Source organism: Carlito syrichta, unplaced genomic scaffold, assembly GCF_000164805.1.
Source record: "Carlito syrichta isolate Samal-C Ts95f unplaced genomic scaffold, Tarsius_syrichta-2.0.1 Scaffold85392, whole genome shotgun sequence".
Taxonomy (NCBI): Eukaryota; Metazoa; Chordata; class Mammalia; order Primates; family Tarsiidae; genus Carlito; species Carlito syrichta.
The window spans coordinates 1-14,377 of NW_007029488.1; the positions used below are offsets into that span (position 1 = coordinate 1).

Sequence of the window (14,377 nt, forward strand, 5' to 3'; positions counted from 1 at the left end):
ATGTAAGGAGGCCTTTGACAGATTCTCTTGGGTTTTCGAGGTACACCATCATATCATCAAAAGCACATTTTCATAAATGCTGACAGGAAATATGGTTTCAAGCATTTGCATTTCTGATTTCAAAAAGTTCAGTGTTTTCTCTGTGGTTTCTTCAGCTCTTTCAGTTAGCCTTCAAGTCATCCATCATGAAACAAGGCAATAAGAATAAATATATCCATCACTAGTTGGTGTTAGTCATTTCTTATCAAGGAAGTTAGTTGTAGTTTGGGAACCTTTTTCTTCTGGAAGGAAAACAGATGATCATTTGGGACTAGAGTGGTCAGAGTTAATAATTCACAGAAATACATAATCCTTCGTATCTCACCTTCTGTTCTTTTTATGATTCTGAGTAAATTTTTAAAAAATTTAGTAAATTATTTTATTTTGTTGTCTAATTCTATTAGAAAACAAACAAAACTATATAGAATAAAGACTTATTATCCTTAAAATGACAGCAAAGACTGGTGAAAATGAAAATCCATGGACAGGTTGTTTTATTTGATGACATGTGGCATGCCAAGCCATCTGTCCATTTGTCAGACAGTCTGTTTGCCTCTTGATCTAACATAGGATGCATGTAGTAATGAGAGGACAGATTTTATAGTTTCATTTTATTCTTTACTTTTAGACCAGCAAACAAAATGGAAGATCGTTAAAGAAGAGGGCTCAAGACTTTCTGCTGAAGTGGAGCTTTTTTGGTGCCCGAGTAATGCATAATCTTACCTTGAACAATGCATCCAGCTTTGGTATCCTATGTGCTTCATAAAACTCTTCTTAAATGAGTTATATCATTTTTACCTCATTCACATGTCCTATCTATTTTTAAACATGCCACACTGTCACTTCTCAAACTGTATTGAATATTGAGCTAGTAGAGAATGGTGGTTATGAGTCTGGGGCTTGGAGTCAGACAGTATGCAGGGCTGAATCCTAGCACTACTTCTCTCTGGCTGTGGGCCAGTCTGCTTATTGAAGAAGGGGAATAATACTCTCTTCATAGGTTGTGTGGGTGCTTTAGAGATTATGTATGTAGAAATACATTGCCCGGTAATCAGAAAACACTTAGTGAATATCAGCTATTATCATTACATTTCATCAGTGTCGGATAAATTTTCTTTGTTAAACAAACACATAAACAATAATTAATACGTTATTTTCCAAAGGCACCATCAATTGCAATATAGCAAATTTTTGCACCTTTTCTAGGCATCTCCACATCTGCACTTCAGGAATCAAAGGGCAGCTTAGAAAACACACTCATAAGTTTCTGGGATTGAGTCCAATTAGCTTTTTCAAAAATGGAACACTTTCTTTTTCCTAACATGTCTCAGATTCCTAGCTTGTAGTTATCATGCTAAACTCATGGATAGTCACTCTGTGCTTAATAGCTGCATTTAAAGAAATCATCAATTTTGAACGAATGAAAATGAACTAAATTGTTTTTATTTAATGTTCAATAAAATTAAATATAGTCAGTGAGCTTCTGTTGAAGTATGAACAAAATGTTTTGAGCTTATTGAGTCTATTATTGCTCACATTGAAGATTTTACAAAATACACAGCAGTAAAACCTGACTTTATTACGAAAAAGTATCTACTTTTGTTGTGAAATCTGTTCAATAGTTTTTTAAAAACCTTAAGATTTCCAGTGTATCTTTCACACAAAAATTACTCTTTTGCATTTTTTTAAAATCAAAGAACATTTTGTTTTAGGGTAGAAAAACATCTTTTCAGTGATTTTTTTCAGACCATTTTGGCCATTGTCTAATTATTTAGTACAAAGCAAACAGACATAGAACCAAGTAGAGCTCATTCTCCCCAGGCTGAAGCTTATCACACTTCAGTGTGTGCCCTCTTACAACATAAAGCGTGTCTCACTTTCATCCGCATTTTCCTTTGATGTAATTAGTGGCCAAAGAGCTGGCAGGACAGTACACACAGTGAGCTGGGCTGCAGTACACAGAAAGATTAGAGACCCAAGTTAAGCATGTTGGTCTTAGCAGGTCATTTAAAGTCCAACAAGTATTTGTTTATTTCAGTTGCTGCTTGTAAAGTGTTGAGAGATGGTCACAAAGATAACTTGACTTCTCTTTCTCTTTCCCCTCCCTTTCTCTCCCTTTTTTCATTTCACCGTGTTTTTTCCCCACTCTCCATCATAAACAAGGTTCTTTTCATTTGATTCGAATGCTTCTTGATGAATACATCCTCCTGGCCATGGAGACCCAATTTAATAATGACAAAGAGCAGGAGTTACAGAATTTATTGGACAAATATATGAAGAATTCAGGTAATCTAAAATAATAATCTTGTTTTGCATATTTCTACGTGTAAGCCTAAATTCAAGAATTTGTAAGTGCATATGTTAAATAGGTTTGTAATAGTCTTAGAGTTTTTCCCTATATGTCATTACTAACACTGTACAAGTAAACTAACACTCTTGGAGTGCCATGTTATATATGTGTGTGTGTGTGTGTGTGTGTGTGTGTGTGTGTGTGTGTGTGTGTGTGTTTTGAGTAGGAATCTCACTCTGTCTCTCGGGCTGGATCATGGCTCACCTCAGTCCTAACCTCCTGGTCAGGCGATCCTCCTGCCTCGTCCTCTTGAATAGTTGGGACAACAGGCATGTGCTACCACACCAAGATAATTTTCTTGATTTTTTTCTTGTTTTAGAGAGGTTTCACTATGTTGTCTAGGCTGGCCAGGAATTCCTGGACTCAAGCAGTTCTCCTGCCTCAGCCTCCCAAAGTGCTGGGATTAACAGACATGAGCCACCACACCCAGCCAAAAGCACTATTTTTTCTTTCATTAATTTATACATAGAGTAGTCAAAATATTTTACTGGAAACTCTGAAGGATGCAAAACTGGTGTCCTTAATTTTTGAGAATTTAGATGAAGTTGGAGAAGTGACTATAATACAAAAAATAACTATCAGTCAAGGCAGCATATGTGTTATTCTACATATATAAGTGGTATAGAAATAGCACTCTATAGGAGTTTAGAGAAGGAACACATCTATTTGGGATAGCACAACATAATTTTGAAGACTTTACTCAGAGTATATTAGTGTCCCACAGAACAATTCTACACCCACACATTCACAGCTAAAGAAAACCAGCACCACTGACAAGAACAAAGGTCTGCCAGCCTTATTTCTCATGGAAAGCATAGCTTAGGAGTTTCCAGATTAATAATTCAGTCATGAAACATTTTCAGTTTTTTTTACCTGGGTTTGTCTACTAGGAATATGGAAATAATTGCAGCTTTCCCACTTAAAAAATATTTTTAGATGCAAGTAAAGCTGCTTTCACTGCTTCTCCAAGTTCGTGCTTTCTGGCCAACCGTAATAAAGGGAGTTCGGTCTCCAGCGACACTGTGAAGAATGAAAGTCATGTGGAAACAACCTATCTTCCTCTGCCATCCAATCATCCCGGAGGCCTAGCCCCTGCCCTGCACCCATTCCCTGCTGGGAACACAGATGACATGACGCTTGCAGGTACCCGTGAAGCAACCACGAGGACCACTTCATCTCCCACAAATATCAGGGGAGGCAATTCCTTTGTTTTTCTTAAAACTCATACTCTCCAGAGATTCTGAGAATAAAAAAGGATGATCTTAACTGGCTTTTAATACAGAATATCATTTTTGTGATTTTTATTAATTAGCATTCAATAAACACCATTATTATTATAGGTATTCCACTTTGACACACTTTAGAAGATATATTGGAAGTATGAATAACTAGTTATTTTCATTCAGTGGAAGAAAAAATTAGATTAAGTGCACCTAAAATCCTTAAAATGCTTTGAAGATAAAAACAATCTGCTTTTTTTTTGGCTTTTGAGTAAACTTTATTTCTCCTTCATTAAAAAGTGGATTTGGATATTCTTAAATAGCCTTTACAATAATTTTTCCTTTTGTTCTAGGGCTTCTTTTGTGTCAAAGTCAATGTTTAGTGGCTTGAACTGGCTACTAGGCAGTATTTTCAATCTGCTTATTGTTGCATTGTGTCTTTTTTGAAATTCTTTCATATATATTACTTCATTGGACCCTCAGAATTTTAAATGTGGAAGAGCCTTACAGTTTAGAGATCCAAATTCTCTGATGGGAAATCAGAGGCCCAAGGAGTTGGTAGCATTCATACATTGTACTGCTCATCAGAGATGTTTTATGATGTTTTGAATGGACAGTTTTGAAGGCATGGCTGTTTTAACATTAGTGCCTTTATCTTTCACCCTAGATCAAACTATTTAATATTCAACTTGTTTTTTAATTATGGGGACATGTGAGCAGGACTCTGATGATTTCTCCAAATGTGAGTTCTGATTATCTCTGCATCTGTGGCAACATGACACCATTCAGACTTTCCTACATAGTCACTAACTCCAAGTCTCCACTTTTGTGACCTATGTGTTTTATGATTATATTTTTTTTTAATCTGGATTTTTGGTTCTCTCCAATTGAGTTATTTTTTGGAGTAGGAATGAGCCAAGTTGGAAAAAGGCATATTAATAAATCTTTTGAGTATTCTTTTAAAGATTTAAGCCCATCTACTTTAATATGACACTAAATTCATATTCTGGTAGTTTCTGGTAATGTTCTGGCAATTTTTTTCTAGGTCAAATGGAGCTTTCACAGACTGCTGGTCATCTGATGACACCACCCATATCTCCAGCCATGGCAAGCCGAGGAAGTGTCATTAATCAAGGACCAATGGCAGGGAGACCCCCAAGTGTGGGCCCAGTACTGCCAGCTCCATCACACTGCTCAACATACCCAGAGCCCATTTATCCCACTCTCCCTCAAGCCAACCATGACTTCTATGGGACTGGCTCTAACTATCAGACTGTGTTTAGAGCACAGTCCCACCCTCCATCAGGACTCTATCCTCATCACACTGAACATGGTCGGTGCATGGCTTGGACTGAACAACAACTTTCTAGAGACTTCTTCAGTGGCAACTGTGCTGGGTCTCCATATAACTCCCGGCCACCTTCCAGCTATGGACCATCCTCACATGCCCAGGATCCACACACTATGCAGTTTTTAAATACAGGAAACTTCAATTTCCTGAGCAATACAGGGGCTGCCAGTTGCCAAGGAGCAACATTGCCTTCTAGTTCACCTAACGGTATTGCATTTTTAAAGAATTTTCTTGGCTTTTGAGATGGCAATGAAGCAAAATTAGAGTTCCGCCTCTGCTGAGTACCATATTCTCCCATGGAAGGCATCTAAAGGCCATGGAATCTTAGACATTTGGAGCTGATTTCTGTCACATATAAACATATTGCCTAATTCCTGTAGGTTTATTTAAGTTGCTCTTCTAAGTACCACACATGACAAAACATTGTATCAAGCCATATGCTTGAAACCAATCTTAATAATCCTAAAAATGTCTTGTCCTTTGAAAACATTATTAGTGGATAATGCTTCTTCTAGACAACTAAAAGCAGATTTTGAAGACTAGATCCAAAACAGTGCCCACTGTTAGGCTGATAAACACGTAAGGTTAAGGGAACTAAAATGACCTATGGACTCCTTCAGCCACCAAAGTAGGCGTTATATATAGTTTTCTCTGACGCCTAAGAATCTGTGTGTATGCAAGTCAGTCTTTCTCCCATAAACATGCATCTTTAAATAAAAATAGTATTTTTGTGAGAGGTTAGCAGTGTTTTTTTCTTCATAGGAAAATCTTGTAAGTTTAGGTAAGGGCAATATGAAAGAGGTATAGTCTGTCTCAAAATTAATAAGGCAATTCTTATGTATTTTAAAAACCATAAAACAGCATAGTAAACCAAACTTGTAAATAAGCACAAATCCAACTCTATAGTACATGCAGATGCAAATGTAATATAGTTTGATATCTTTAGGACTCTACTTAATTACCTACTTGCTTTTTTCTTTCCTGAAAGTTCTTTGTAATAAGTTAACAGTACATTCTCAACGCTTTCTGTTACAGGATACTATGGAAGCAACAGAAACTATCCTGAGTCTCACAGACTTGGGTCGATGGCAAATCAGCACGTTTCTGTCATCAGTAGCGTCCGTTCCCTGCCTCCCTACAGTGACATCCATGATCCACTTAACATTTTAGATGATGGTAGTAGAAAACAAACTAGCTCATTTTATGCAGACACACCATCTCCAGGCTCATGTCGGACTCCGGTACTAGGTAAATTATTTTAGTAGTTCTTGAAAATACTTAAAAAAAGTCATTGACTTTGGGAATACAGCATTATGCGAGGGAGATGTGTTGAGATGAACAGAGAGTGCATGTTCCCACAGTTGTGTTATCACTTTGGATGAGAAGTTATATCTTTGTATCTGAAAATACAGTTAGTAACAGTTTTCCATTTCTTTTCCTACGCATCAATACTATGCAACCTACTGCTAGATCTGTTATTTTTTTCCAAAAATAGCATCTATTATGCATGCAAAAAATTAATATAACCTGCTAACTGCAGCCAAAATACTATAAATTGTACAACAGTAGTGATAATATATTTTTCTCACTCTCTATTGATTACTATTGGAACCAATTGTAGAGCCAAGAGGTATCTTTGGATTTCATAATCTCCACTAATGCCCCCAAAAAATGATGCCTTGTGATAGAATGTGATCAAATACCTCTGCAGAAAATGTTGTTATTTTAATTACACTATAACATACAATTTAAGTAAAAATGAACAAAACAATGTGGTTGCCATGAAGTCTCCTGGAATCTTCTTCCAACCAAGTTGCCATTCCTAAGATCATCTATGAAGAAAGTCTTCAACTTGTACTAGATGCATCCCTGGCACCTAGGAAAAAGTCTTCCATGAAGTGTCCTCAAGAATTCGATAAATCAGTGAATGAGAAAAGGATAAAAACTAAATCTATACATACATCGAATCTATAAATGATGAATTAATATGTTATTACTAATAACATATTTAGAGACCAAATCTATGTACATATTTAGTTTATAAAATTACTGATGAGGTTTCACAGGGCAAGTACATATTCATTAAGTATCAAGGTAGAGTGGTAATGTTTGTAAGAGATGGTTGAAATCTTCCAATCGAAATTAGTTTGGAGTAGCGTAAGTAAAAGGCATCGACACTCAACCAGAGCATAAGGGAAAGTGAAATAAATTCCATCTCTCATCGCTCAGTGTACTTTTCCAATAATGCTATAGGAAGTACTCCATTCCTTCCTGTGACCATCACAGATACTCCCTGAGCAGAGTCTAGCAGCCCATCTCCTGCTATTTGCAAATGGTCATTGCTTCTAGGTAGCTCTAATGAAGCAGAAAATTCCACTTCAGGAAGTTTCCTCACATGAAGCTAAAGTGTACCGTGTTGCTATTGTTACTATTAGTTCTGTTTACTTGCAGAGATAGTGGAAGCTTTGACGAAACAGATGGTGAGTAGGGTGGAGTCTAAGCTTTGGTGGTCAGAACTGGCTTACAAGCAGATTGCCAAGTGGGCTTTGGGGCAAAAAAGGGAAATAGAATAAGTTGGTAAGTAGTGCAAGGGGAATTGGGACTCATTATAGACTTTTTTAGTTTTAAAACCTTGTTCTTAATAACAGAAAACATGTCACTCCAGCAGCAAGAAGGCAGCAACAAAATAGAAGGGAAATATGGAGCTAGTGAGCCAGTTAGAGAATTTTTTTTGAGAACCTACTATGTACTTGACTTCATTCTAGGTGTGAGGATACAGTGGTGATCAGGTCATAGTTTCTGCCTGTAAGAAGTTTACATTCTAGTAGAAGGAGAGTAAGGCAATGAATATATAAATAAATGATTACAAATATAGCTTCAGTTACTCTGAAGTTGGTTAATTAGGGCAAGAGGCAGATGGCTATTGGGGACTGCTTTACGTAGGGGTAGTTGGGAAAAGAATCTTGAGGTAGAAACATTTGAGTTGAAAGCTTAGTGATGAGAAGGAAGCAGTTCTATGAAGATCTGATGGGGGCGTTCTAAGCAGAAATAGTGAGTGCAGAACCTCTGAAACCAGAGCAAATTTGGAAATATTAGGGGGTGGAAAGAAGGTAAGTGTGACTCAAGCATCGTGAATGAAGCACAGTAAACCAAAAGGTGGGGTCAGTCCCCACAGGGCTTAGTGAACCAGGGCAAGAAATGTGGCTCTTCTCCAAGAGTATGGAAGGTGGCTGTAGTGCTTGAGAAGAAGGGTGGAAGTTTCATTTACATGTTAGCAAGATCATCCTGGCTGCTCTCTGGAGGGTGGGAGGGTGAGACAAATGTGAGAGTCATTGGACCTGTTGGGAGACTGCTATGCTGATCCAGGTAAGAAAGATTGTGGTTTGAACTACAACCATGGAGATTCAGATGGAAAGAGGAGGTGGATTGAGGGATATGTTTTTTTTTTTTTGGTGGTAGTACTTAAGTTCATATTGAGTTTTGTGTGTGTGTGTGTGTGTGTGAAATATGTAGGAGAAATAATTTCTGGGAAAATAGCAAATATGAAAAAATGGAAGAAATGATGATTGCGCCGACAAACCGTACAAACTCAAATTTAGAACAGGTGTATATACTAGATGTAAACATAAATACAAATGCTTAAAGTCAGTGGCATGTGCAGAGAAGAAAACATCAACCAATTTTAAACTACTGATTAATTTTTCTCTTTCAGCTTCCAACTTGCAGACCTCAATTCCTTCTTCCTCATCCCAGTGTATGTATGGAACCTCCAATCAGTATCCAGCTCAAGAAACCCTGAATTCCCATGGAACCAGCAGTCGAGAAATGGTGTCTGCTTTACCGCCCATCAACACTGTGTTCATGGGAACGGCAGCTGGAGGCACCTAAATCAACGATGCTGGGGGAGTGTTGAAACTTTAAAATCTCTACTGTGCAAATATCATTATTCACTTAGACTACTATGAGAGTGAAGAAAACGGAATATGTAGTGGCTGAAATTGTTTTTCAAATCACTGGTATTATGGACAATGCCATAGTGAATGGAGATACTTGCAGAGTTTGTCTTGCACACAAATTGCTTAAAATGTGAGCTCATGACTAGTAATCATAGTTTCAAAAAATATCAAATAAAACCAGTGGAGATTTGAAGCTACCAATGTTTCAACTATGAAGATTCAATAGTTCATTTTTTAATTATTAAAAATTTGTGTGCTTTTTCATCTCTAAAAAAGAGAAAAGTGTATTTAATGTCTTTCTAATACTTTTAATTTATTATGATCTCAAATCATTGTTTGCTATCCCTTATTTGACAAAAAGTCAAATTGGATGTTCTACCTCCTGTGGAAATGTTTACAATTCCAATCAGCCTAGACCCAGGTTGCTTGACTTTCTATTTCTGTGCATTAGTGTGGTGATTTCTGGTGCACAGTAGTATTCAAAGTCTATGTAACTGAACAGAGGTGATAAGTGCTGTCTCTTCCTTATTTAAAAATGATAAAAAGAAATAAAAGAAGCGATGCATGGAGGTACTTTCAAAGATCTGGCTGCTTTCAGGGCTGGCACTGTTTCTGCAGAACACTGGGGATTTGGAGGCAGAGCTTCTTTGGATATGAAATTAAGGAGTAAGACTGGTTGGTTACACAATATAATTCAAGATTATTTGCATATCAGATCCATGTCAATAACATAAAGAAAATGTGACTGGTAGACTGAACTCAGATTTAAAAGCAGTCATGTCACGTACTTTTTTTATACCTTGAGGGTGAATGAGTGTTCAGGGATCATCTGGATGCAAAGGCTAATTCAGAAATGAAGGATTCATTACATATAAATTAATACAGTTTAATAATACCACCTATCTAGCCCTGTTTCTTTTTCTTTGCCATGTGTCTTGGCTGAAATGTCTGTTTAAAGATTCCTGGCCTATGATAGGAGACTTCTACTAGCTTTACAGGCTTCTCCTATAATCATAAGACAGGCTTCATATTATTTGTATTAAGGATTAGGTTATACTATAAGCTCCAAATACTCATTATACATTATGATGTACTTTGTCAAAACAAACTTTGGAATTGTTTTTGGCAAGCAATAAACAATTATCTGTGGACTTGTCAGAGTGTGGCTACCATTTGCTTAGAACACTACTGTGTTTAGTAGTATGTAGTTTATGGTCTAATAAATTGAGCAGAAAAAAATTGCAGCAGCAGTAACAAATCATGAAAAACAGACTAAAAATTCTATTATCTTATTTAGAAATATCGTGGGAGTACAAAGGAGGGTTAAATTAATAAATACTCGGAATGAATAGTAAACAAACAGCTTTAAACAATGTTTGACCGTAAGGCTTGAAAGTTAAGGACCACAATTTTAATGTATTGTAATTAAATATACATTCAGCACCTATTATGGATCAGACACTGTATTATACACTGTGGAAGATAGAAATATGTGAAAGACACTGTCGTACCTTTAACACGTTCTGGCGTAATGATGAAGGGATAATGTGATAGGAAACCAAAGCTCCTTGAAGATTTTTTTGAGTAGAAAAGCAATATGGGGAAAGTGACTAAAGTGAGGGGGTAGATTGGACTGGGAAAACATTGACCTGAAAAAGGGTTATTTGGGAGGCTGTTTCTCTCATCTAGCTGTCCAGTGGATAAGCACAGAGAATACTTGGAAACAGCAGAAATGAGTTGGGGAGAGAGAAAGCACACAAGCATATATTGAAGGATTTTTCCTGACCCTATTTACAAAGCTTTTTCCTACCCTATTTGCAAAGCATTGCAGTGTAAACAGTTGGCTCTATATTGATGCCTGCTTTGTAAATGAGAGAAAATGATCTGGAGAAGGAGAAGCTCTCATGTGCACCTGGCTGATAACAAGGTGCTCAATCTTGATGTCAAGAGACAGATAACTAACTCACTCTTTTCTCCAAGCAATGGGACTTGAGTTTATTCTCTGTTAGATGCATAGTGGAGTTTCTCCATGCAGGCACCACTGGCTTTTAGGCTGGTCAGTTCTTTGTTTTATAGAACCTTTCTACATTTTGCATGAGATGTAGTATCCTTGGCCCCCCAAACACTAAGTGCCAAGAGAACATCCTTTGCCAGTCACTGTGACAACCAAAAACATTACAAGTTTTCAAATGTTCCTGGAGAGACAGTACTAGTCCTGCATAAATTAAAGGTGACAGCATCTTTAATTTTGCCTAGAAGAAACATGAGACAACATGATACCTCTCTGCCCTTCAGTTACACTCATCATTTAAGAATTTTTCCTTCATGGATCTAAAGCCAGGATGCTCAAGGCATTTTCTGATATTCTTGTTGTTAATTTCAATACAGTTAAAGGATCTTGTCTAGCTTTTCAGTGTTTCTGTTTTTAAAAGTAAATAAATTATTCTTGAAGTGGTTTCTGGAAGTTATGAAGTATCATTTATAAAAAGTGACCTGCTTCAGCTAATGCTTATGTGAAAGTAAGGTAAGAAGTCAGAGTTCAAAAAATATTTGTTTAATAACTCAATTCTTAGGGTACTAGTTTCAAATCTTATGTTGTAGTGGCTACTAGAAGTAAAAACCATACTAACAAATGAATGCTCCAATTAATTCAGTGGATTCTTAATACAGTTTAGGGACCAAGAACCTGTTTTACAATAACTCAAAACCCAGCTACATTATTAACATAGAATCATAGATCAGAAAGGACCTTCTTTATTTCCTCCCTACAGGTAGTATTGAACTAAGAAAAATTAGAGCGCTCCTCTATACATGTTCCTAAGTATGCCTTTAGGTCAGAAAGTTAAGAAAAGCCCACACATACTTAAGTAAAATTTCCATTACAGTTGTGATGCAAAAACCTTCCTCTTTGTTCCTCCATCAAGAGGTAAGAATTCATGAGACTCTCAAGGTCTCGCTTGCACAGGGTCTATTTTTGAAATGGAGAGGGGGTGATTGCCACATTGTCCAAGGAGAGCATGGACACAGACATTTAGTGCCAGGGGCTAGCAGAAGAGGGAGACAGAAGCAGAGGTGGAGAGAAGCTGGGTCGTGAGCAAGTCCATGGGCAGCAATGGCTGGACCCCTGTAATGGGACTTCGAAATGACAGGCTCCCAGACCTGCCGTAGAAACCAGAACCGCAGCTGTGCCGTCCTGATCAGTGAGGAACAATGCCCAGGCCTCTTCTGCCCACTCGAATGTGCCCTCGGAGTCTCAGATGGACATGATCTTCATGTGGCACTCAAAGCATAGCTGCTTTAACTACACCACCAGATGTACTACAAACAACTCATAAGCAGTAAATCACAGTCTCGCTGATTTTAATTCTGTATAGCTGAATCTCTTCTCATACAAATGAAGTCCATTAAAATAGAACAAAGAGTACTGCCAATTTCTGAATGTCAGCCTAGGTAGTGCATTTTCCTTCCACACCCCTCCAGGAGGAAGAAAAGGGAAGAGAAGGGAAGGGAAGGAAGAAAGGGAAGGGGAGGGAAGGGGAGGGAGGAGAGGGAGGGGGAGAAGGGAGGGGAGGGGAGGGAAGGAATGGAAAGTAAGAAAGAGAAGAGAAGAGAAGAGAAGGGAGACGTTTGAGATACATATTCTGAAATCCAAACCCAAGTTCTAACTTTTTTAAAAAGTGAGAGCCAAATGAGAGTGATATGTTTGAACTCCCTGAAAAGGGATTTTTCAGGCACCCAGGCTTCCATGCAATAGGGAGCAGAATTAATTGCCATGTAAGTGTCATAATGGCTGCTATAAGCTCTTACAAGGCCTGGAGCAGTGAACTATTCACACAATTATTTTGAGGGCAGATTTATAATCCAGGGTTAGTTATAGAAATTTAAACAAAAACCTTCCAGAAAGTAAACAATAGTGATTATGGCATACAGGACATTTCGTTCTTCAGGAAAGATAAGAAATGATGAATTTATATAAAAGGTTATTGTACCATCTCATTCAATTATTGAATTCTAAATTAAATTCTAAAGTTTGCAAATGGCAGAGAACACAACCTGTCTGTTCCAAAAGCACACTGATTAAATGAAAAGAAGATAAATTTTAGTTATTCCTTGTTTATAGACATTAGCAATGACTGAATAAAATTGGTAATTATAAGTGAACCCTGAGGAATAATATGTTCATAATTTTGAGATATTTACTCACAAAGTAAGGGTTTCTGTCCTTATTGATAAGAAGTTTTCAATTAGTTTTCTAATATCAAAGTCCTAAAAATAGTATTTACTTTTTTCCTGATCTTGGCTAAATTATACTATGGTAGAAATGTTTTCTATTATGAAAACAATTTATTTTCCTGAACAAGCAAAATAATTTTTTTATTTAGCCTTTTTTGGAATCTAATTGAGCTAGATCTAATTGAGATCTCTGATTGTTTCCCCAAATCTATGTTTAACTGTCTATATTTTCAATTATACTCATGCAGAAATTTATGAGGATAAAATTGACCACACATTGGGAAACTGCCAGGGGAGATGGGTGGGATTGGCAGTTGAGGGAAACTGCCAAGGGAGGGAGGGGTACAGCTCATCAACAAGGGTAGCTGCATAATGAACATTTGTATACCTAACCCTGAATTGTACCCCACATCTTTAAAATAAAGGAAAAAAAATTGACCACTCATTGGTTTGACCCTTTTATGTGTCATATCATAAGGCTGTAGTAGAAGACTCCTGGTCAATTGAATAGTATGGGAAGCTTTGGACATATACAGGTAGAATGACTCCAGATTCTTCTTCCTATTACAAACTTTATCTTATGATTTACAAATATTTTATTTGATCTCAAGTATTAAAATTTATTGATTGCTTAAGTATTTTTTCTTTTTAAAAAACTGAAGTAGGCCGGGCTTGGTGGCTCAGCCTGTAATCCTATGCTTTGGGAGGCCGAGGTGAGTGAATTGCCTGAGCCTGTGGGTTCGAGATCCGCCTGGGCAACTTGGCGAGACCTCATCTCTACAATAAATCAAAAAATTAGCCGGGAGTGGTAGCGCACGCCTGTAGTTCTGGCTACTTGGAAGGCTGCGGCAGAAGGATCGCCAGAGCCCAGCAGGTCGAGGCTGTGGTGGCCAGGAGCCGTCACTGCACTCCAGTCTGGGCGACTGAGTGAGACTCCAACTCAAAACAACAACAACAACAACAACAACAACAACAACAAACTGAATTAGAAAAGACAGTGTTTGAGTATTTTTAAGGAAATGTCTTTGTCGCATTGTTAAGCTTGGTTAGTTTTTGTTAAGGAGCTAATGTGCTAAAGGTTCCAAGAGACAATTCTTTGCAGCCCACGTTTCAACAAATATGCTTACACTAGTGATAACAAGAACAGTCTCAGTCTCTCCCCTCATGGAGTTAATAGTTTATTAGGGAGGTAGACATTAAGCTAAACATTTACACAATTGGTTACAGC

The 14,377-nt window shown here is 37.4% G+C and overlaps 1 protein-coding gene across 1 annotated transcript; it reads left to right on the top strand.

Annotated features, from left to right (window-relative positions):
* The first annotated feature begins 671 nt into the window (after positions 1 to 671).
* Positions 672 to 9,485, top strand: RFX6 (regulatory factor X6). Its single transcript, XM_008056692.1, has 6 exons — positions 672 to 785; positions 2,203 to 2,325; positions 3,326 to 3,532; positions 4,655 to 5,167; positions 5,996 to 6,208; positions 8,673 to 9,485. Exons 1-6 carry the CDS (start codon positions 749 to 751, stop codon positions 8,846 to 8,848), a joined length of 1,269 nt encoding a protein of 422 aa, XP_008054883.1. The 5' UTR covers positions 672 to 748; the 3' UTR covers positions 8,849 to 9,485.
* Positions 9,486 to 14,377: the final 4,892 nt, after the last annotated feature.

Excerpts from the sequence above, each read along its gene's own strand:
- RFX6 (XM_008056692.1), top strand. The coding sequence starts at position 749 with ATGCATAATCTTACCTTGAACAATGCATCCAGCTTTG. Across the intron at positions 2,326-3,325 it reads CAAATATATGAAGAATTCAG|ATGCAAGTAAAGCTGCTTTC; the intron begins GTAATCTAAAAT and ends AAATATTTTTAG. Across the intron at positions 6,209-8,672 it reads ATGTCGGACTCCGGTACTAG|CTTCCAACTTGCAGACCTCA; the intron begins GTAAATTATTTT and ends TTTCTCTTTCAG.